This window comes from Pyrus communis, chromosome 2 (assembly GCF_041283825.1).
Source record: "Pyrus communis isolate YQ-2024b chromosome 2, ASM4128382v1, whole genome shotgun sequence".
NCBI lineage: Eukaryota > Viridiplantae > Streptophyta > Magnoliopsida > Rosales > Rosaceae > Pyrus > Pyrus communis.
The window spans coordinates 22,976,911-23,000,745 of NC_142566.1; the positions used below are offsets into that span (position 1 = coordinate 22,976,911).

Genomic DNA, 23,835 nt, shown 5'->3' on the forward strand with positions numbered 1-23,835 from the left:
ATCAAGAAAGGGTAGTTGGGGTACTGACACGTGTACGCCTTTTTGGAAATGAATTATTGGTATATTGTGGTGGTTCTTTAATCTTGGATCTCTTTGGAGCTTCCATTGGGTTCTATACGCTTCATCCTCTACTATGTCACGTGCAAATGTGGTTTATCTGCGTTCACAAACTTTTGCAGAAATACTTTTTTTTTTTAATTTTTTAACTTTTTGCCATCCACGATTATGCACTTCTTCTGGGCTGGGCTGAAGGTGGTTAGTTGGAAATTGCACTTTAGTCGTAACCACTATCAAATAGAATTGAGGGAGCTGAATTATTTGATTAGACTTGCAGCCGGTTGACATTAGTTATTTGGTTTTGGTGATACTTGGAGTGCACTTTGTGGAAAGATGTCATGAGTTCAAATCTCATATACAACAGTTGTTTGTTAAAAAGAGTTAAAGCATCGTAGCGTTGAAAGCATATACCACTCCGGCTCATGTTTTGTAAATGGGGTGTGTTATCCACACATCATTTTTTACTTCTCACACACCTCTTGTTCAGTTGATCTTCTTCGATTCATCCGATCCGACGCCCGAAAACTAAAAAAGTGTGAGAGAAGTAAAAAAAAGATGTGTGGATATCACACCCCTTTGTAAAATCTAGTTAGAATGTATTATATATAATGCAATGTGAGCTCAAGTCGTCTGGAGTCATGGAGTAGTGAAAATTAGGCTTGTAAAAAGGGCCGATGCCCGATGTGCTGGCTCGAGCCCAACTCTGTTTTTTAGGTTGTGGGCTGGGCCGACCCAACTTAAGGCTGGTTATTCGACCTGATCTTAAACGGGCAGGGCCTGGGTCTTGCATTTTAGGCCATGGGCGGGGATTTAGGTTCGGCCCTTAGGCCCTTTTCTTAAGCCTAGTCTGACATGGCCCGATGTAATTTACATACTTTTGAACATTCCTTAAAATAATTAACTTTTTTAATACGTATAATTTAATTGACTACATTAATCAAATAAAATACCTTAATTAGTTCAAATTGCAATTGAAAATTAATAAAACTAAAAGGTCATATGTTTAATTCTCAACAAAATCACTACTTTTTATCATTAAATGAAAAAAGATTAAAGACCAAAATTTAGGCCCGACGCGCCCGCTCATAAGCTTGAATTTCCTAGGCTATGAGTTGGGCGCCCTCTCCCTTCTCCGATTTCATGGCTCGTCGCTCCCCTTCCCCAATTTATGGACCACCAACACCCAAAATATCACTGACTCATCTAACTCGCTGAGTCAACTCGAGAACGTCAACATGACGTCGGGTCATATGTGTTGGCTCAACACATGGCATGTTGCTCAGGCTTTTGAGCGAGCTTCACAGGGTTCACCACTTGCCTTCTTCATCTTGGACTAGGAATTTATCAAGTAAACGTGAATCGCTTTTTCACAGTTGGACTTATAGTTTATTTTTTTTGTAATTAAAAATAAATTAAAGACTTAAGAACAATAAAAAATTAGGAATTTTAATGAAAAATCCACGGTATTGTTCATTTTAACGAAAAATCATATTTTTACACTAAATAATCAAACATAGTACTATTCATTTTACCCTTTATTTTGTACTTATCGTTAAAACTCAAAGTTTTCAAGTCATTTTCATTAGTTTTTCTTAAAAAATTCAGTAATCTCTCATCAATTAGGAATTGCAGAGAGTGGAAGGTAAACAAACAGAGAGTCCACAGCCATGGCAACCGGTAGCAGGCAAGTGGAATTGGAGCCATAGGGCGGAGAACTGGAACAAATTTATCAAACAGGTCGGTCGAGGCGAGGAACGAAACCAGAAACAAGAGCAATCTTGAATGAACTCGAGATCTTCGAGCTCAGTAATTCAAGGAATCTCACTGGACCCAACCCTGATCTGCCTCTTAAAACGCCGCCAAAGATAGATTCTCTAGAGAGCCGTAAAATTTCAGACAAGAAATTGACTCCTTCACTTGCCATCATCGCCGATGTAGTGTCCGGTGTGGTTGTTTTAGGCTCTCTGGATTTTTCGTTTTCCGCGAAGGAAGAAAATTCTAGGACTCAATTGTTCATTTTACTCTTTTACGTGTCCAAATATGATTAGTGAGTTTCACCACTAAGCATCTATTGCATCACACTATAATGGGTGAGGATTCTTGCCTGATCCTCTCTAGGAGTATCCGGAGATTCTTCACATCCGTTCTTTGTATATTATGCAGTCAGTTTTTGTTATATATTGTTTATATTCAATTTTAAATAAAAAATTTACAATAATTTTTTACTGCATGATGTACGATAAACAAATGTGATTGAAGAATTCGTAGGATCCTTAGAAAGAGGATCTAGTGACAATCCTCCTAACACTATAATTTGATTAATTTCTCCTTGGACCGGTGGAGGTGATTTTTGGGATTGCAGGGCATGTTTCTTGCCCTTGCCTTGCATTTTTGTCTATCCGCTAGAGATGCTCTAAGATCGGGTAAGCCTTGGGCCTTAACCTCTTAGGGCAGGCCAACCCAATTTACAATTCTAGTGAAAATACTTAATATTAAGTGTTTGCTATTTAGTACTATGATCTAATGATATTCATCTTTATTTGGTAAGTGAGAAGTCTTAGGTTCGATTCTCGTCAAAGGCGAATTTGTATCAAATTATTGCTACCTCATTGTGAGGTTAAATCCACTTTCTCTCTTTTAATGTAAATAATATCGTTTTGTTAAAAAAAAAAAAGGAAAACTAATGAAAATGACTTGAAAACTTTGACTTTTAACGATAAGAGAAAAATAAAAGGTAAAGTGAATAGTACCAGAATTGACTTTTTAGTGTAAAAATATAATTTTTTATTAAAATGAACAGTACCAGAAGTTTTTCGTTAAAATTCTAAAACAAAAAACTCACGCGCACCACATAAATAATCATGAAATTTCAAGATTTTCAGAGATGTCACATCTATAGTGAAAATGGTGTCCTTGATATTAAATTGACAATATATTTGTGCAAAGTTCTTTAAAATAATCATATAAAAAAATATTGAGTGCATGCGCCATGTCATTGCGGGGCAAGCAGCCAACTGAACTCAGTGTCCGATATGGTCCATATACGATGATTCAAAAGTGCCCGCCCATGGCTTCCAGGTTAAGCCAATTAATTGAACCTATACAGTTACTGAATGAGACCCGACCGAGTATTTCTGGTCCCTCCATTTGGAGCAATAGGAATTAGGAGGCACACTAGAAAGTGGAATATGTGCCATGGGCGTGCTCTCCTTTGCTCATAAAGCCATATAACACTTTCCAGAGTTATACTCGTTTATATTTTTAAAAGTAAGTGGTTGTATATATTTTTATTGGTTTTTGAAGGTTATGTACGGTTTATTTCTCTTGTTGCGTGACTCGTTGATCTATTTGCAATTGCTTTTATAAAGAATACTTGTACTTATATGCGTTTATTCTAGAACTGTTTTTATTATAAAAACAAATACCATCAATATTTTCACTTATCTTCTCATTTTAACCTTCTTACTTCTTCTCATGCCATGTGTACTCTATTAGCACTCAAAACTAAAAATTTAATATATTAAAATCTCACTATTGTTCTTTTTTTTTTTTTTTTTTTTTTTTTGTCAAACACTATTGTTCCTTTGTTAGTATAATTAAGATTTTTAGTTTTTCAACCAATAAGAATTAACTTTTTAATTTTGCATGCTAGTATAATCCACATGGCATGAGAAAAAGTGAGAAGATTAAAATAAAAAGTAAAAATGTTGCTAGCATTCCCCTATAAAAAACATGTTAAAATTTTATCAAGATTCAGGTGCTTCTTGTAAAAATAATTGAAAACCTTTCTTGAATAAGCATATGACATGTTTTTCTATGAAGCACTTTTAGTTGTCACCAAACCATTTTAGCAGTCTGAAAACATTCATAAACTGTTTAGTGACATGGCAATTTTTCTCGTACCAGTTGTTTATTTTGTCAAGAAAATATCGGGCCAATTACTGAAAAAATAATACTCAACATATTCCATTTTTTATTACCAATGACTATACGGTTTTGTGATATCCAATTGTTACTTTGTTAAAGTGATGTTCTTATCATACTCATGACGGTAATCGAAACATAATGATTAGAGTTGTAAATTAGATCACTTGGTTGAGGTATCGTTCAAAAAATTCTACCCGTTAATTAGGGTAATTACAAAAGATAAAGACAAATCAAATCATATCGTACATACATCTTGTGTACATTGTTATCAACTTACCACTTGGTGGCAGAAACATCCAAAAAAGAAAGAAGAGTCCTGAAACAAGAATTCTTGATGAGAATTATACACCTCCCAACTTTAAAATGTGAAAGCAAGAAACTGGACATCCACGAACACCAGATCTGTTTCCACTGAAAATTCAGAGGTCGTCATCCTGATATCATGAAGCAACATCTCTGCAGGGCCAACAAAGTCTAGACCTGGTATTAGTTTCCAACCCCACGTTAGAAGCATGCGAATCATGATATTATATTCTCTCAATAATATATGGGAATCTTCAGAACATTCTATTAATGTTTGACAAATGAATAAAGTTCCAATCTTTATTATTATTTTGTTTTCATTATATATGTTTTTTTGTTCTTTAGATACAAACCCAGTTGGCCAAGTTTTTGGTTTTAGTTGTTCTTGCCTCGGGAAGTGAATTTTGGTGCAACGGAAATGTTACTGTGGCGTCCACGGGTTTTCTCCAAAAGGGTTTCTGGGTTTTGGGCCAGTTCTTTGGATTAAGTTAACGGCTGTCGAGTTAGTTGTCTTTTCATCTGGAATCAACATTCTCAGGTTTTTTTTTTTTTTTTTTTTCCCTTGATTAACTGTTTTATTTTTTTATTTTTTTTACTTTGTTTAATTGCCCTTTACTGTTGAATTGAATGTACTAATATATGCATCGTGTTGTAAACCCCACAAATCAAATTTCTCTTTTTTGAGAGCTCTTGCTTTTCCCTCAAAGTAAGCACTTTCCTCAAAAGCTGCTTTTTTTACTTCAATTTTTGTCTCTGTTAGCGGCTTTCATTAGCTTTTCCACTTATTAATTAGCTTTTGTGTTCAGATTGGATCTACTTGTTAATGATAATTTCTGCTTCTTAAACCCTGTTTTGTCCACTTCTTCTGGAGCTTATGCTGTTGTGCTTAAATCTGCAGATTCTTTGAGCACCTATGTTTCTTCATGTTATTGGATGAATTTTTTAGTGTCTTGCTTATTTTTCGATGTTTTTCGATTTTGCAGTGTTAGAGTATGAACTGCAGTTGATTATATTACTTTGTGGGAGGTCGGTTTGCTTCCTTGGCAAAGAAAGGTGAAAATTTTAGGGTTCATGGTTGAACAGTTAGCCATGAGTATAGTTTGGCTGCTGGTGTTGATGATTTTCTGTAGTGGGTTTGCCTCAAATGGTGCCAGCACCACCAATGTCTCCACTAGACCAGATGTTGTGAATCTTGGGGCGATTTTCTCTTTCGATACCTTTATTGGCAAAGTTGCCAAAGTGGCAATAGAAGCCGCAGTCGAAGATGTGAATTCTGATCCATCTGTTCTTGGTGGAACCAAGATGAGAGTTACAATGAAGGACTCAAATTACAGTGGACTTCTGGGCCTTATAGAAGGTACTTCTTGCGAATTTGCTCAAAAGTTTTAAAATCCTCTCTTACATTGTAATATACAGGTAGTAGGATCACTGATTCATTGGTAAGTAAACAAACTAAGGTTCTTTATTCTATGATTGTCTGCAGCCTTACGGTTCATGGAGGAAGACACAATGGCGATAATTGGACCGCTGAATGCTGTCACGGCTCATATATTATCTAATATTGCAAATGAGCTCCTAGTTCCTCTAGTATCATTTTCGGTAACAGACCCCACGCTGTCAGCACTTCAGTTTCCTTTCTTTGTTAGAACTGCCCAAAACGATCTTTATCAAATGGCTGCGATAGCAGATATGGTTGATTACTACGGATGGAGGGAGGTAATTGCACTCTATGTTGACGATGACCATGGGAGAAATGGGATTACTGCATTATCAAATAAGCTTGCTGAGAAACGATGCAGGATATCATACAAGGCGCCATTGGTCCTTAATTCTAACCGGGATAGCATCACTGATGTACTGGTTAATGTGGCTTTAACAGAGTCTCGGATTATTGTTGTTCACGCTTATGACAGTTGGGGTTCTCTGGTGTTCGAAGTGGCCAAGTATCTTGGCATGATGGGAACTGGATATGTCTGGATAGCCACCAGTTGGCTTTCTACTTTAATAGATACCAACTCTCCCCTCCCTTCAGATACGATGGATGCTATGCAGGGAGTTCTAACATTGCGCATGTACACACCAGAGACAGAACTGAAGCGAAAATTTGTTTCAAGGTGGAGCAACTTGACTAGTGGACATAAAGGCCCAATTGGGTTGAATGCTTACGGTCTTTATGCCTACGATACTGTGTGGTTGCTTGCTCATGCAATTAATGCCTTTTTTGATCAAGGGGGAAACCTTTCATTCTCAAATGATTCAAGGTTGACTCAGCTTCGCGGAGGGGATCTAAATCTTGATGCTCTGAGCATCTTTAATGGAGGCAATCTGTTGTTGAAAAACATTTTGCAGGTTAATATGACTGGTGTATCTGGCCCGATAATGTTTACTCCACAAAAGGACCTCTTTCATCCTGCATTCGAGATCATAAATGTGATTGGAACGGGGATTAGGAAGGTTGGTTATTGGTCCAATTTTTCGGGATTATCAGTTGCGCCTCCAGAAACACTTTACACAAAGGCACCAAATCATTCTGATTCAAGTGATAAAGTGTACAGTGTGGTTTGGCCTGGACAAACAACGCAGAAGCCTCGTGGTTGGGTGTTTCCAAACAACGGAAGGCACTTGAGGTTTGGAGTCTCAAGGCGTGTTAGTTTTCGTGAATTCGTTTCATACACAGATGGCAATGACGCGTTCACTGGGTACTGCATAGATGTTTTTACTGCTGCAGTGAACTTGTTGCCCTATGCTGTCCCATACAAATTAATTCCTTTCGGTGATGGCCATAAGAATCCAAGTGCCACTGACCTTGTGCACAAAATCCAAACGGGTGTGAGTATCATTGTATTCAGAACATTTCCTAAAACCTCAGAAGGTAAATGTTTTTTCTGATTTTCTTGTATCTTGTCTCATATAGGAATTCGATGGAGCAATAAGTGACATTGCAATCACCACCAACCGAACAAGGATGGCGGATTTTACGCAGCCATATATCGAATCTGGGCTAGTAGTAGTTGCACCTGTTAAGCCAATATTGAATTCAAATCCTTGGGCTTTCCTGAGGCCATTCAGTCCAATGATGTGGGGTGTCACGGCCGCCTTCTTTCTCATAGTTGGAACAGTTGTTTGGATTTTAGAGCATAGGCAGAATGATGAATTTCGGGGGCCTCCTAAAAGACAACTCGTCACTATTCTGTGGTAAGTAATTAAGAACTATATCATGTCGTCTAATCCTGGTGTCATTTTCTCATCGTATCTCCCTGTAGAGTTACTCGTGTTACGAATTTTATCTTCTTGATGTAATCCCAAAATCACTCACAATCCTTGCTTCCTTTCTGCAGGTTTAGCTTTTCGACTTGGTTCTTTGCACATAGTAAGTAAATTTGAACTAATTCGGTACATCTCTGAGCAACCATGGATAAATTGCAGCTTCAGCAATGCTAATATACTCTTTTTTTTAATTTTTTTGATTGGGATCTTGTGCAGGAGAAAATACAGTTAGCACCCTTGGTCGCTTAGTTCTAATTATATGGCTGTTTGTTGTTCTTATAATCAACTCAAGCTACACTGCAAGTTTGACCTCAATCCTTACAGTGCAAAAGCTTTCTTTCTCTATCAAAGGCCTTGACGATTTGCTTTCAAGCAACGATCCCATTGGCTACCAGCAGGGTTCATTTGCCCGGAATTATCTAATTGATGAACTCAACGTTGACGAGTCCAGACTCATTCCTCTTGTCACGCCAGATGACTATGCCAAAGCCTTGAAAGATGGTCCCCATAAAGGTGGTGTCACTGCAGTGATTGACGAGCGTGCATTCATTGAGCTATTCCTCTCAAGCAGATGTGAATTCAGTGTTGTGGGTCAAGAGTTCACCAAAACCAGTTGGGGATTTGTGAGTTTCTCTTTTAGATAGTCTGACATGTTGCGTTATCAAATTGTCAATCTATAGACATATTCAAACAAGTATTCATTGATACAGTTTACATGGTCTGACAAGAATGCGTTGTTCATTTCAAATCAGGCTTTTCCAAGGGACTCGCCTTTAGCGGTGGACATGTCTACTGCACTTCTGAAGCTGTCGGAGAACGGGGATCTACAAAGGATCTATGATAAATGGCTTATGAGAACTCCTTGTGCCTCAAATGGTGGAAAGCTGCAAGTCGACAGGCTTCAACTCAAAAGCTTCGGGGGCCTCTTTATTATTTGTGGTGCAGCTTGCTTCCTTGCACTCGCTATATATTTCTGTATTATGCTGCGCCAGTTCAGCAAGCACTACACCGAGGAACTGATCTCTACTGGTAGCTCCACGTCCGCACGCGTTCAAACATTTCTCACATTTGTTGATGAGAAGGAAGAGGAAGTGAAAACCCGGTCGAAAAGAAGACGAATGGAGAGGTTATCAAATAGAAGCGCGGAAGATGAAGCGATGTCTAACTCGAAAAGGAGACACCTTGATCAATCATCTTCAAGTCGGAGTTTTGATAATGGTAATCCTGCCTGATCAGAACCATTTAACTCCAAGTAGGACTTCATGAGGGCTCGTCTGATACGAATGAGTTCTTAATACAAGCAATATTTGGGAGTGGAAATCGAGCTTAGGAGCTCACGTGCATGAGATGAATGCTCTTAACTATCTAAACTACAATCCCGCTGCGATACTTAAGAAGCATGTGTGTATAACTCATGTCATTATGTATCTTTCATGCTGCATTACTCTTATGGGAATGCTTGGGCAAAGCTCTTTGGCAAAGTTAAAAGTATACAAATATATGCAGAATGACATGAAATCTACCTTGCTCTTATTTTATACGTACATGAAATTATCCGACGCTAATCACAATTTGATGCGAGCAAAAATTTTTTCCTCCCATTTTTAATGAGTCATGTACGTATGCCAGACTGTAATCGACATAAGTATAAGAATTCCTCCTCTGGGAGAGAAACGAAACAAAGTCAAATCCAATTTCATACGTGGTTTAACAAGTAAAACTCTGACCCAAAAAGTTTGGTCGTGGACCAAAAAGTTAAGTTTTACTTATATACGTTTTATAATATAAATAACGACACGAGTAATATGCGATAAAGCATGTAAAAATTAGTAACATATAAACCACGTGGCCGTGTGACGGTACACCGAAAATTTTCTCAGAGTTTGGGGGAAGGGGAAACAGCAGCTGGGATGAGACGTGTTTCTAAACTTTATTCATTCAGTCGGAAGCTATCCTTAAATTATTTAAGGAGAATGATATACATAATTATATATGTAATATTATTACTATTTACAGCTGCATTTACACGTAGACAAATAGTAAATATGGAACACTAATACATTATCAAAAGCGTTAATCTGCATTGCTTTTGAAATACTTGCCAAAGCATTCTTCTTCTCTACAGTTTTGGCACACAACTTTGTATACTTCAATCAGAAGTCTCGGGAACCGACTCGCAAAGTAGAAATCGAATCCTTCTGGAACTGGTCCGACGAGTTCCTGATACAGTGGCCGGAAAAGAAGAGTAAACATCACCGGTTCGTGCACGTAGAAAGCTTAAGCAGGAAAGGGAAAAGGAAAAGGAAAAAAAGGAAAAACCTGAATTTGGTTTGGAAGCTCTCTGTAGTGATTCGATTTGTTTCGAATGACTCGCAATAGGTCTCGAACGCTGTCAAATTTGTAACGCCTGTAATGGCCGATGTTTGTGAGAAATGCAGGTTCCATCTTTTCATCCCACTTCCCACCCAAAGCTATGGGTGCAATACTTTCTAGCGCTCTCAAAACACCAGAGTTAGCCTCTCTATCTTCCAATTCTACCCTGTCACTGGAGTCGCGAAGAAACGAGAGTCTTGTCTCGGAGTTCCAAAAAAGAGGATGGAGCAGCACTTCCGATGCCTTTGGCCTGGAAACAAATCAAGAATGTTTTAGTAAACAAACATTTCAACATGTCCTTGATTAAATATGGCTAAAAAAAATCCTTCCAGTGGTGCTATATACTTCTTCCTAAAAATTCATTACGAGAAACTAATACTCTTACCTTCTCTCTGGGTCGGGGTTTAATAAACGAGATATAAGATCTACAGCTTCAGGAATATGCTCTACCAAGAAGAGATCCATTTGGTTCTTTACAATATTTATATCACGTTCAAGCTGATCACCGAATGGATGTCTACCACCTGTGATGCAATAAAATAGGAGACAACCTAAACTAAACATATCCACTGCACGTGTTTGCCGCCCGTGGAGAAGCTGTTCAGGCGCTTGCCAACCCGAACTGCCACAACCTGCAATCAAGTAATTAACATTTAAGATTTGTAATTCAGATTTTGAAGATGAACTTGTACTAGAATTGATGAGAATATCATAGGTAGGGTGTTTAAAGTTTGAAGTAGACAGGGAAAGAGTACTTTCCAGTGGCAAGATGACCCAAAGAAGACATGTCCCCGATGAGGCGCTTGCTAATACCCATGTCGGAAAGCTTTGCACATAAGGTTCTTTCCTTAATCAACAAAACATTTTGAGGCTTTAAGTCACGATGAATGATCCCCATTTCATGCAAATGCACAAGACCAGAAACCACATCCCTGTGTTACAGACAAACGTAAAAGGTCAATAAGATGCTAAACCAATCTAATAACACATCAATTGACGTAACAATAACCACCTAGTACCAAGAGATTGGTTATTATCCCTTGGTAAAGATTGTACCCAATAATGGAATTTTTAACCAACCTCATTAATTTCAATAGTAGAAGTGACGGAAAGCCATCTACTTTCCACAAGTTAACATCTGACATAATATTCTTCAATGACTTCAAGCGAACTTCGTTTTCAATCAGAACTCGTTTTGCATCTTCTTCTCCAGCTACTGGATTTTGAGACGAATTTGGGCAAATTTGTATCAAATCATCCAAGTTGCATATACATCGCTCCAGAGAGATATAGACAAAATCTTTATCATAGTCCACTCCATACCATCTTACTATGTTTGGGTGTCGGTCAGATGCAATAAGATTCTGAATCTCTTTAAAAGCCATGTCATGATGGGCTAATACAAGGCGTTTTACAGCAACAGGTCGACCTTCATAAACTCCCTCTAGGACAATGGTACCATTACTTCCCTTGGAAATTTCTGTACTTGAAATCACTAGTTTACCAATCCTGCGACCATTAGTACCACCATCAAAGAGTTTGTTAAGAAATGGCAATATCTTGTTATCACCTTCGGTGTTTGTTAAAGCTTCCTCATCTTGAGATAATACACTTTCCTCTTTTCTTTCAACAATTCCATTTTTTCCCAATTTCCGATTCTTCTTCCTCTTGGAAGGTGAAGCTTTCGGATCAGGCTTTTGACCATTAACCAGAAAAACAAAGTGGTAAACAACAAAGCCCATGAGGATTACAAACAAAAACGCAAGAGCAAATGCTTTTGACCAATGAAGAAACATATTGTGAACCTCAGGCTCTGAAGGAACCACCAGATCTGAAGCAGACTTTTTGACCACAGTGTCTGCCTGTTGATGCTCTAATGATCCATGATCTCGCTCGCGCTTAACAAGTGCTTTTGACTGACAGTCAAATGGTAATGCAATCTGACTGCCAGTTTTAGAACCACGAATCAGATTCTCAATATCTTTGCAAGGGATAGCAGCCCTGATTTCAGCAATTGTCATATTCCAAGATACTTCCTCTGAATACGGATGGTAAGACACCAAGTAATAATCTATTCTGAAGAATACTATTCGCAGCTCACCAGCATTTCCGTTTATCAAACTGGGCTTGACAAACTTCTTTCGATCTCTAACATTATCTTCGGATAGAGTGTATGAGCGGTATACCTTTCCGGTATAAAGACCAACCTCAAAGAAGGTGACCTTCTTATGTCCAAGTGTAACTGATCCATCCTCCTCCACTTTAGGCGTTTTTTTATCCACATACTCAGCAATAGTCGATGGAATTTTCTGCAAGTCAATGATCAGTGCATAAAAAGCAGTGACAACCCATCCTCCCATCCCAAAAAAAAGTCACAGTTTCTACAAGCAACAAATACTTGGATATAAATAAACTTCTACGCAGTATCCACATCATCATCTTCTAAGCAGCAAAAGGGGCTTTTTTGGGAATGATCATATTTAGTATGTGTCATAAATTCATAATCCAGAAACTTTAACTTGGTAGGGAACATCTTACAGCTATGAGCCCCGAATGCAAGAAAAATGAGGAATCAAAAGCAGTGGCAATTTTGTCTCTCCAAAAACACTTACAAGTAAAACAACAGAAAACCAAGATGCAACTGTCTATTTAGATATGGGAAGATAGTTAGGCACCCCATTTGTATTATCAGTAAAACGGAGCTAACGGTAACATAACATAAACACCAAAAAAAGGGACTAATTAGACCCACAAAACTGCAATTAGGTAACATTTATCAAATATTCCTTGGACTCCACTGTAGGCCTCGTGAATCTTAAATTGCATTACCAAAGTCACCAACTGTGCCAGTTCATTCTTAAAACAAACGGAGACGCAACACTCCTAAAGACAAATCTCACAACTATACAATCACTACATCCAAATGATAATATCAATTAATTCAGAGCAACACCGATTTAATCATAAACGAAATATGCAATAATAAACAAAACATAGTGGCATTTCGATGACATACCCGTCGACCAAAATGATCGCTTTGCTCGTACAAGTCCCAGTCATCACCACAATATATGAAGTACCCACTGCCGCTTTGAGCCTGATAGGAACTGTAAATTGGCGGCCCCGAATCAAACGCCCATCTAACTCCCATCGAATTTCTATCCACTAATTGTATTGTTCCATCCAGTAGAGCAACTAATGCAGTTCTAGGTTCATCCTCCCTATCCACATTAACCCAGAAAAATTCAAACTTTCAAATCGAAATTCAAAATCAACATTGACCCAGAAAAATTCGGACTTCGAATCGAATTCAGAATTAATATCGACCAAACACAATAATCGATTAATCGAATTCGAAATTAATATGAACTAATTAAAAAAAAAAAAAACAAAGGAAATTAAACAATTGAAGGGAAGGAACTGAGTCAACTGACGTATGGGAGTGAAGTCTTCGGCTTGGAGAGCGAGAGACGACTTCGAGCTCCTTCTGCTGCGACCCCAACGGCTGCAATGCCCTGCTCTCCCCGTTCTCCCAGTTCAAAACGTCGCCGTCTCTAGTCTGGTAAAAGACCGGAAGCTCCAACTGGCTGCTGCTGACCGAGTTCAAAACGGCGCCGTCATAGCTCCGAGGCGGACCGATAATCTGGAAGTCGGTAAGATCCGAAACGTCGGCGTTTCGGGTGAGAAAACCGGCGATCAGTGCTACGAGTAGGATAAATATCGGAATTGAATTGCGGCGATCCATCGGCGGAGATAGGATGGAGAAGAACATGACGCGTATCGATGATTTAGCTGAGGGGTTTTTGGATTTTGGGGAGAAGACAGCGTCGGAGATTCGAAACGTCGGCGGACCATCCACTCTTAGGATCTCCGACTCCGTACGGCTGCGTTGCCTGTCGGGATGTATGTCTCGTGAATGATTTTCTCCGCATTTTCGTATTTAATTTTGGTTTTGGAAAAATTAAATAAGAAAATAAATTGAAATTCTTTGACTTTGATTGGGACAAACAAGGGGTTTAATTAACAGTTGATACGTTAAAAATTGTTTTTTTTTCAATGTTAAAAATTGTTTGGGTGTCGGTAATTTTCTTTTTTACTTTCTACTAAATTATTTAGGTGATTTAAAACAATGTACATTCTCATCTGTTTAACATTCGTATTTCTTAATTGTAAAATAGTGTTTATATATGCATGCAAATTAAATATTAAAATGTGAAAGTGTCAATATTACGAACTTGTCATTGATTATGATATGAGTATTTGCAAGTTTTTATTTATTTATATATTATAACTTGGTTACGAGAAACATAATATTGTTATAAGAAATGAAGATATGAAATTTGACTATAATTCTTATATGTATTTAATACAATTATTAGCCTATTTCATTTGAAGATTTATCATTTTAGTAAATTAGAAGAAAAAAAATCATATTAGTTCTAAATTTCTTTCAAAATCTACTTAAAAGCTAAATTGAGAGAACGATTTTATAAATAGTTCAGTGTCAGAATGGCGTAATCTAATGACTTAATTAAAGGTCTTAGAGAGTCAAATATTGTATTATGGTTATGAGCATTTTCAAGGTCATGCATTCAAGTGGTCCTTCCAATATGCTTCGATGGAAATTTTTTGAGGTGCGAGCGAGATATACATAAAACAAAGGACATTAACAAGAGATGAGTATATAAAAAATCAAAAGACTTGGGAAATAACTGAAGTAATCAAATATTAAGATTTTATCTTCATCCCACTACCTTTCTAAATTAAATTTTCAACTCTCATCTCCTTAGAATATTGCTTGTACTTGAAAAAAAAAAAATTCGCAAACTTCAAATGATAAATCTGTCATCATCTAATCAATACATGATCGCTACGTGGTCAATTGCATTCGTTCAACAATTAAGAAGTAAATAAGTTTTCAATCATTTTGGCTAACTTGTTGAATTTTTAAAACATACATCAGTTTGCTTGAAAAAAATGTAGAGAGTGAACTTGTCCGTGGCCCTACACAGTAACGGTCGAACCGGAGACTGTAAAATAAACTGCTTGAAGCCGCCGCTCGTATATCTCCTCACGCGGCAGTCCCCGCGCTCCCAAACCAAACTTTACAGTCTGTGTCCGCCTTCCAGTTCACTCCACCGCCTCCTTCCCCCTAATAAAAACGACACCGTCGCACGTCTCAGGGAGGCCGAGACATGTTGCAGAACAAGTCATTTGTCAAGAGAACCAGAGGCGGCAAAATCACCAAGGTCCCAAAAGACCCCAACTTTTCCTCCTTGCGCTGCTGTTTTTCCAATTTAGGGTTTAAGCTAAATAGGGTTTTCGATTTCGTTGTGCTTCGATTTTCAGGTCGTCAGAGAGCACTATCTCCGGCACGATATATACTGCGGAGCTCCGGTATGCAAATTTTGCGATACGTCCGGAGCTCGATTGAGCCCTACCGCTTCCACCATTCTCATCTTTGATACCAATGTCGTCCTTCATCAGGTTACAGTTCGTGTCAAGTTCCCTTTTTTTATTTGTTTTTATTTTTTTTTGGAATTGCGAATGAATGAACGAATGATTCGAGCTGTGTTGGTGGTGTTTACAGATTGATTTGATTGAGAATCCGGCGATTGACGATGTGGTTGTGCCTTCGATTGTGCTGGAAGAGGTTAAAAACAGGAACTTGTCTGTTTACAATAGAGTTAGAGCTCTGTGCAGCAATTCTCTGAGGAAAATTTTCGTCTTTTCGAATGAACATCACAAGTAGGTTATGAAAATTCTACTTATTTATGTTAAAATGTGGGAATGTGCTCATTATAGATAGGTTGCTTTAGATATTGTCGATTTTAGGCGCGTATTTTGATTTTTGTTGATTGCTGCTATGTTCAGGGATACATATGTTACGGACATGAGCGGAGAAAGTAAAAATGATCGAAATGATAGAGGTTTGCACTTGTTTTGATTATGCAATGTAATTCTTCATGATATGCTTGGTGTTTAGTACTTGTTCTTTTTTTGTGTCTATGTTACTTGCCAACGTTGTCCAATACTAGTGTCCACCTGATGGTTATGGATTTTGGTTTGTTGTGTGGTATGTATCTGTTAATTTCCTACTCTTTTCTCACTTAAGAAATTGTTGTTCAGCAATTCGGGTGGCTGCTCAGTGGTATCAAAGTCATCTTGCTGGCTCAGCTAAGGTTTTACTTATAACCAATGATAAGGAGAATAAGAGGAAGGCTATTGAAGAGGGAATTTCTGCAGAGACAGGTCTGTATATGTTTGCTATCCAAGTCTTTTTTTTTTTTACAGCATTTCTTATGTTTTGGACCTGCCCTACAAGTTTAATATCCACATAATTGATTGTTTTCAGTTTTCATCATTTTGACAGAAATTTAATGGAATTACTCAATTGGAAACTATTTTCTTGTCCTCAGTTGAATCGTTTGTGAGGTCATTGAGTCGGCCAGATTTGCTTGACCTGCTCGTGCAGCCTGCATCAGAAGATGTAAAGATGGAGGACGTTGAAGATTTGAGACCATCGAAAAGGAAAGTTGTCTACTCAGAGGTATTGCGACTGACTCTGCATTCATGCGTTTAGATGTTGTTATCAGTTTTATGAATCAAATTTTGTTCTTACCAGTTTCTTTTTCTCTTTAATTTTTCAGCATAAGCCCATGTCTGAAATTACTTCCGGTTTGCATCGTGGCATATACCATCAAGGAAAACTTCGAGTTAATCGTTACAACCCATTTGAAGCATATGTTGGAAGTGAGAGCATTGGTGATGAAATTACAATCTATGGACGTACAAACATGAATAGGGCTTTTGATGGTGATATAGTGGCAGTTGAGCTTCTGCCTCAAGATCAATGGCATGAGGAAAAATCTTTAGCACTAGCAGATGAAGGTATGGTAATAAATATGAATGATACATATGCATATAAATGTAATTTAATGAAGGTCGGGCTTGGTCGGAAACTATAAGTTTGAGTTCATGTTTTAAGGTAGATTTTAGGTCTTAGTTATAAATTAGTTTGTAGTTACATTTTTTTGGGTAGAAGGCTGAAAACATCTCTCTCTCTCTCTCTCTCTCTCTCTCTCTCTCTCTCTCTCTCTCTCTCTCTACTCAGGCATTCTTTTATTCTCATTTAATTCTCTTAATTGGTATATTTTGTACTAACTTACAGAGAATGAGGAAGAAGAAGATGTTCATCTGGTTCCAGGCAGTGCTGATGATGCTCCTAGGATTACAGCTCCACATGGTTCTGCTGGAGTAACAGAGTCCGTCCCAAATCGACCATCTGGCCGTGTCGTTGGTATTATAAAGCGGAATTGGCATTCGTAAGTTGACTTCACTGGTTTCATGAATCATTTTTGTCTCGCTGACAGAAGTGGTCTCTGATTTTGTTATTATTTGGCTGAAATATGTTTCTTCATTTAAGTAGGTAGCAAAAATGTGTGATCTTTTAGCATGTCTGTGAATATGCCAGTGATTGTTGCGCTCTATTAACATCCCACTCTAACCAGGATGTTTGTAGATTCTCATACACTTCAATTTGCACTTGCAAATGATGGTTTTTGTGAAGATATTTTCTGGTTATTGGTTCTGTTATCTGATAGAAATTGATATTCATGCAGTTATTGTGGATCTTTGGAGCCCATGGCTAAGCCTGCAGGTGGTGGTGGTATTGCCCATGCTTTATTTGTCTCAAAAGATCGTAGGATTCCGAAGATTCGAATTCAAACTCGACAGCTTGAGAATCTGCTGGACAAGAGAATTACTGTGGCAGTTGATTCATGGGACCCTTTATCTCGATATCCTTCTGGCCATTATGTACGAACCATAGGAGTAATAGGTGATAAAGATACTGAAACTGAGGTAGGTTGGAAGGGGTTAAATTGTTTGCATTTATTTGGTTGAACATCTATCTTTTAGTTTCCTACAGTGCATAGTTTTTCTATTTTTCTTTCCCCAAAAAAATAAAAAAGCTAAAGACATTGTATGCTATTTGAACATCCAATCAATTGAAGTTTAGATGGCAGTGACTAATTTGTTTTTTTGGATGTTGCAGGTGGTCTTGATTGAGAATGATATAAATACAAGACCATTTTCTTCTCAAGTTCTAGCATGCTTACCACCGCTACCATGGTTTGTGTCTTCTGAAGATTTGGCAAATCCTATTAGACAGGATTTGCGACAATTGCGCGTCTTTAGTGTTGATCCTCCTGGTATATGACCCGTAGATTAATTCTTTCTATATTTGTTGTTCTCCCTCTTTCTGCTTTCTTATTAGTTTTGCTGTTTTCTGTGGTATAATTTTTTCATTTAGTTAAATATTAAGATAGCCTACTTTAATTCTTGTTTCTGCAGGATGCAAGGATATAGATGATGCATTGCACTGTACAGCTCTTCCAAATGGAAATTACGAAGTTGGAGTCCGTATCCTTAACCTCATAACATTTATCAATAATTGATGTTGCATGTGTAACTGAAATGTATGGTTGATCTGTGCATTGTGAATAAAGCGTGTGCATTTATCTGTGTGTCGGGATAACACAAGTCTGAAAGAAGTGATGTTTTCTGAAAGTTCAGATGATAAAAAGTTGAGTTTTTTATTTTTTCAGAATATATTGCTAATTAGCATTAGTTCCGTCTTGTCTGCTGCTTTCTATCCTTCCTACTTCTGTTTGGTGCATTAAGTATTTTATCATTTCCAAATGTTTGTCTTTAGGAGGATACTTCATTGTATGTGTTATACATGCCTTATTCTGTCACCTCTCTAAGGGTTCCAAACGGATATATATATTTTTTTAAGTATAACATGAGTATACTACAAGTACAAGCTGTATCTTTAATGACTTTAACTAGATATTGCTGATGTAACAAATTTTCTACACTCGGGCACTCCTCTTGATGATGAGGCTTCACAAAGAGGCACGTCGGTCTACCTTGTTGAACGGCGCATTGACATGCTTCCAAAACCTCTGACAGAAGGTGACTTTTTAATTTTAAAAATTTCTGTAATGAGTGTTGTTTCGTATATAGAGAAATGCTAGCAACCTTCTCACTTACCTTCTCATTTCAACCTTGTCACTTCTCCTCATGCCACGTGTACTCCACTAGCACTCGAAAACTAAAATTTTAACTATATTAAACACCCACTAATTTTCTTCCTTTGTTAATATAATTAAAATTTTAGTTTGTCAACCAAAAAGTATTTAAATTTTTAGTTTTGCGTGCTAGTTGAATGCACATGGCATGAGTAGAAGTGAGAAGGTTGAAATGAGAAGGTCAGTGAGAAGGTTACTAGCACTCCCCTCCTATATAATGTGATTGAATTTTCTGTGATTTAAAGATATAATTCTTCTTATGCAGATATATGTTCTCTTCGAGCTGATGTGGAAAGGCTAGCCTTTTCTGTCATTTGGGTATATGATCTCTCACTAACTAGTCATGATAAGACATTTTTTCTTCTATCTGCATCCTTGCACACACACCACACATGCATCTATTATAGTTTTTAGAGATACCATTTTCTATTTGACTGATACATAGGATAGGACGAACCTATGCCAGAGTATGTTCTTTCCTTTTTGAATTGGTGTATAAGTGTTTACCTGAATTTCAGGAAATGACAGCTGAGGCTGAGATTATTTCTGCAAGATACACCAAAAGTGTTATTAAATCGTGTGCAGCATTATCTTACATTGAAGCTCAAGCGAGGATGGATGATAGGTACATTTTGTACTCTTGTCATTATAATCATAATAACTTTTTAAACCTTAGTAAACTTTACTAGTTACAGTAATAAGAGATTTGTACCCGGTATGTTCTTGCTACATGAACATTGTGTTCCTTCACTTAGACATGCATCCACCTGTTACGTTTCGATCTAAATATTGCATGTACATGCGGTTATGATGTATAAAAATGCCAATATTTTTCTATACTTCTCTAGGCATCATATTTTGCGATGATATGACACGTCCATGGTATGTAAAAGTAAGATTTGTAATTGTAAGATGGATATGATAGAAGTGAGTCGATCTAAACAATTAAAACAAAGTGAGTTGTATGGGATGGAGTCTCTGCAGAATGTGCCCATTGGGCTGGGAATGGTCTGATAAATAAATAGCCTGAATGGCTAACTCGTAATGTGTTGGGTTGAGCTTGAGCCTCATCTTCTGAATCCTGGATAGTGAGAAGCCTGCAAGTGTCAACTTCTGTTGCTATACCGCTTAGTGAAAAGAGAGAAAAAAACTCTAGGATGAATTCTAAACTTGCACCAATGGTTTAATCTTTTCTTCAGCATGGATTTTTGTAACTTGGTCCCTTTCCTGTGTCCACTATAGAAGCTTCATTTATCTTTGAATTTCTATAATAAATTTTTCTTATTACTTTTATATTACTGCAGTCGGTTGATGGATCCATTAACTACAGATTTAAGAAACATGAACTCTTTAGCAAAGGTATGCACACGTGGGCTCTTCTTCGTTGGTTGTAAATTCATTAGTTAAACAGTTTTAATGTGCCATCATACTTTCTTGACTTCTCTGACCTCTGAACATTATGCTTTTTCTACAGATAATGAGGGCAAGGCGTATTGAGAGAGGAGCCTTAACTCTTGCATCTGCTGAAGTCAAATTTGAAATTGACACTGAGACTCATGATCCTCTTGATATAGGTATGTTGTTTGAATGGCAAGTTTTCTTGTCCAACATATTAAATTTTGATTGATGGTAATCTGACTCTAAATTTTGAACTTTAATTGTACTTGCACTGACAATATCAGTTGTGCCGTTGCTTAATCCTCTATAATAATTACCTTATTTCATGAAATTGATTGCTTTGTGTAGACATAATATTGATTTTATAGTTGGTGATGCATGTATTGTATTCTTCTTATGTTTGGTGTTTTGGGTTGGAAGTTCTCAGCACCTGGGTGGGTTTCATTAAAACATGATCTGCTTTTTTCTTGTAGATTTATTTAATTCTTATGGCTCTTTGGTTATCTGTTCAGTTTTTCATTTTTCTTAAAACATTTACTCAGGAGGAGAGAAATGACTAATTCCCTATCTTGCATTCATGTATCCATCTTAGAGAAAACTTGTCTAAAATCACTGCATGAATTGTTTCTGCAGGTATGTACCAGATACGTGAAGCAAACCAAATGGTGGAGGAGTTTATGCTTGCCGCTAATGTTTCAGTTGCTGAGAAGATTCTTAAACATTTCCCTCTATGTTCACTACTGAGGTAAGTTGATGGACTTTTCTTCAACATTTTTCTTGGTCTCATGTTATTTCCTGGAACGCCGTTCTGGTTGTCTTTTGCTTAAAATTAAGGCTATAAAGTGGTACAGCGATCTATTTGGGTTGGTTAAGTTGAAATGTATCAGTTTGTGGTAAATCGTAGTTCTCTTATGTATTGAAGTATCTTTTTTTTTTTTCTTAAAATATTTGTGGCTGTGGAAGGATGGTGCATACCTGCCTTGACACTCTGTCGCCTCTCTCTTTTTTGGTCATTTGATTTTGTGTGTGCAGGCGCCACCCTACTCCAACCAGAGAGATGCTTGAACCACTGTTGCGTACAGCTGCTGCTATTGGTCTCAACTTGGATGTCTCATCATCAAAAGCACTAGCTGATTCACTTGACTCTGCTGTGGTATGTGTTTGTTAACTTTGTTCGTATATGTTACTAGAATGAGACTGATGGTCCCAGACTACCAAGTTATGTAAATTTTTGCTTAATTATTTTATTCTCTCTTTAATAAAAGCAAATTTAAATCTTTTTCAGGGTGATGATCCGTACTTCAACAAGCTGATTCGTATATTGGCTACGAGATGCATGACCCAGGTAATTTAACTTGAATGGTTGAATGAAGTTGAAATTACTTTGAAGGACAACGTTCTAAATTTTTGGATTTACCCTGTATTTGCAATCTTAGGCTGTTTACTTCTGTAGTGGGGATCTCAGCCCTCCGGAATATCTTCATTATGGGCTTGCAGCGCCTCTATACACTCATTTCACCTCTCCTATTAGGAGATATGCAGGTTAGTGTCAGTCTTAGCCATGTAGTTCTTGGTGATCTTGTCGAATTATTGTTGTTTGACTCGACCACTTTCTTTCCCTGCAGATGTCATAGTACACAGGTTGCTTGCTGCATCTTTGGGGATATACAAGCTTCCAACTGTATTCCAAGACGGACCCCAGCTCACAAGCATTGCTGACAGTATGAAACCACTTTCGCTGTTTGATGTAGTTCAATAAATGATCAAACCTTAGTATTATCCATGTGGCTGGATTTTTTATGTTCATAACTAATATTTGAGTAAGAATGTTTGGTTCCTTACCCCACAAGCTGATAACAAGTTGGTGTGTTTCCAAATATTTCTGTTTCTTTTTTACTAATTTCAGAGCTAACTTGCACATCAACATATATCAAATTTTCATGCTTTTAAGGAGCTAAGTATTGTTCAGCTACTTGGTTTATAATTCAAGATTGCATATGTGCTCATTCTGTATAGTTCGCTGTAATGAAATTTTTTCTTTCCTATTGCTCTTCTAAGCCAAGATTAAATCATTTATATTCATATCTTTTATGCACTAAGCAATTTATAAATAACTTTTTTTCGATTTGTACATATTGAGCTCTAAGAGTGTTGCTTCACTTATTTTTGCTACAGATTTAAATTATCGGCATAGGAATGCCCAGATGGCAAGTCGGGCCTCAGTGGAGCTCCATACTCTCATTTTTTTCAAAAAACGGTATGATCTGTTGTCTGTCTGCCTCTGTCTTGCTCCTCCTTCCCCTCTCCCTGTCTCTCTTTCATAATGTTGCATTTCTTTCATGTAGGCCAACGGACACAGAGGCAAGAATAGTCAGAATAAGATCCAATGGATTTTTCGTATTTGTGCCCAAGTACGTTTTCTAACCTCATAAGTAATTCAATTAATTTTTATGAGTGTTGGGCATAGGCGTGCAAGTATTTTGAGGGTGTTTTCAATAGAACTTGCTGTCTTCTGTTCTTGTGCTTGATGAAAAATTGGTTGACCTTTTATCTTCCTGATGCTTGACTCAAATATTCTGGAATGGACCTAGGAGTTAAGTTATGGAGATGGTTTATATTAGTAAACTCTTTCTTTCAACCCTTTTCAGGTACGGCATAGAAGGGCCGGTGTACTTGACACCAAGGGGTGAGAAGGGAGGCGGAGAATGGTATGTGGACGAGCAACAACAGAAGATTAGAAAAATGGACGGTAGCATTTCATACGGCGTTCTGCAGACAGTGTTTATTCATATGGAGATTGTGGAACCCCAGCCCAACAGGCCAAAACTCCAACTATCGCTAGTGTAGACCAGCAACTTTGCCTCTCCCCAGTACCCTCCTCTAAGATGAGAAAAGTGTCTGGAACGGTGGCATGAGACAGGAGCTTGGTCCTAACCATCTTGGGCGGCGAAGATATGTCATAGGACACACAGAAATATTGTATAGCTTCATTTAGTATAGTTTGTGTACTGCTTGAACTTACGGTGTGAGAGTCTTGGTGTTCGAGTGTCGAGCAGAGAGATTACAAGCAGTCTGCAGGTTAAAGACGGCATGCCCCGTGAAACAGTGGTGTGTTTTATGCACAAAATTGTCATTCAAGAGGTTTAATCACAATTGGAAAAAGCAAGGAGGAATATAAATTCATGGGAGTGATTAGGGATGTTTGAAAAGCGTAGTGATTTTTGCACGCTCCTTTTCTCCTCTTGCTCGGAAGAGTGCAGTTGGAGAAATTAGAAGTGTGGAAATCACACTATGCTTTTAAAATTTTCAACTGGTTTTAGGGTAGTTTACATCAATTTTCTGCCAGTTTGTCTAGGAGCAAATATCAAATTTCTCATTAGAGTAGCCCCATGTGGGTGCGACTGTCACACTAAAA

The 23,835-nt window shown here is 37.7% G+C and overlaps 3 protein-coding genes across 5 annotated transcripts; 2 read left to right on the top strand and 1 right to left on the bottom strand.

Moving 5' to 3' along the window:
- The first annotated feature begins 4,150 nt into the window (after nt 1–4,150).
- Nucleotides 4,151–9,072, top strand: LOC137748312 (glutamate receptor 3.6). 3 transcript variants are annotated; one of them, XM_068488450.2, is made up of 8 exons: nt 4,240–4,467; nt 4,633–4,825; nt 5,271–5,644; nt 5,771–7,116; nt 7,202–7,482; nt 7,626–7,657; nt 7,771–8,177; nt 8,307–9,072. In XM_068488450.2, exons 3-8 carry the CDS (start codon nt 5,359–5,361, stop codon nt 8,784–8,786), a joined length of 2,832 nt encoding a protein of 943 aa, XP_068344551.2. In that variant the 5' UTR covers nt 4,240–4,467; nt 4,633–4,825; nt 5,271–5,358; the 3' UTR covers nt 8,787–9,072. The 3 variants fall into 3 exon arrangements, with proteins under 3 accessions (XP_068344553.2, XP_068344551.2, XP_068344552.2); XM_068488452.2 differs by lacking the exon at nt 4,633–4,825 and having other exon boundaries at nt 4,151–4,467; XM_068488451.2 differs by lacking the exons at nt 4,240–4,467; nt 4,633–4,825 and adding an exon at nt 4,947–4,993.
- Nucleotides 9,073–9,491: 419 nt separating this feature from the next.
- IRE1A (Endoribonuclease/protein kinase IRE1-like protein) lies at nt 9,492–13,859 on the bottom strand. The gene is made up of 7 exons (XM_088687610.1): nt 13,362–13,859; nt 12,944–13,148; nt 11,008–12,236; nt 10,690–10,859; nt 10,313–10,562; nt 9,874–10,177; nt 9,492–9,774 (listed from the first exon to the last, which is right to left on the bottom strand). The coding sequence occupies exons 1-7, from the start codon at nt 13,697–13,699 to the stop codon at nt 9,628–9,630; spliced, it is 2,643 nt and encodes an 880-aa protein (XP_088543736.1). The 5' UTR covers nt 13,700–13,859; the 3' UTR covers nt 9,492–9,627.
- Nucleotides 13,860–14,788: 929 nt separating this feature from the next.
- Nucleotides 14,789–23,599, top strand: LOC137748313 (exosome complex exonuclease RRP44 homolog A-like). Its single transcript, XM_068488453.2, has 24 exons — nt 14,789–15,176; nt 15,277–15,414; nt 15,518–15,675; nt 15,802–15,857; nt 16,057–16,179; nt 16,347–16,477; nt 16,578–16,818; nt 17,099–17,252; nt 17,550–17,790; nt 17,984–18,140; nt 18,283–18,351; nt 18,781–18,906; nt 19,288–19,340; nt 19,541–19,647; nt 20,327–20,381; nt 20,497–20,596; nt 21,054–21,165; nt 21,453–21,573; nt 21,706–21,765; nt 21,857–21,962; nt 22,046–22,141; nt 22,596–22,677; nt 22,766–22,831; nt 23,069–23,599. The coding sequence occupies exons 1-24, from the start codon at nt 15,123–15,125 to the stop codon at nt 23,265–23,267; spliced, it is 2,805 nt and encodes a 934-aa protein (XP_068344554.2). The 5' UTR covers nt 14,789–15,122; the 3' UTR covers nt 23,268–23,599.
- The last annotated feature ends 236 nt before the right edge of the window (nt 23,600–23,835 follow it).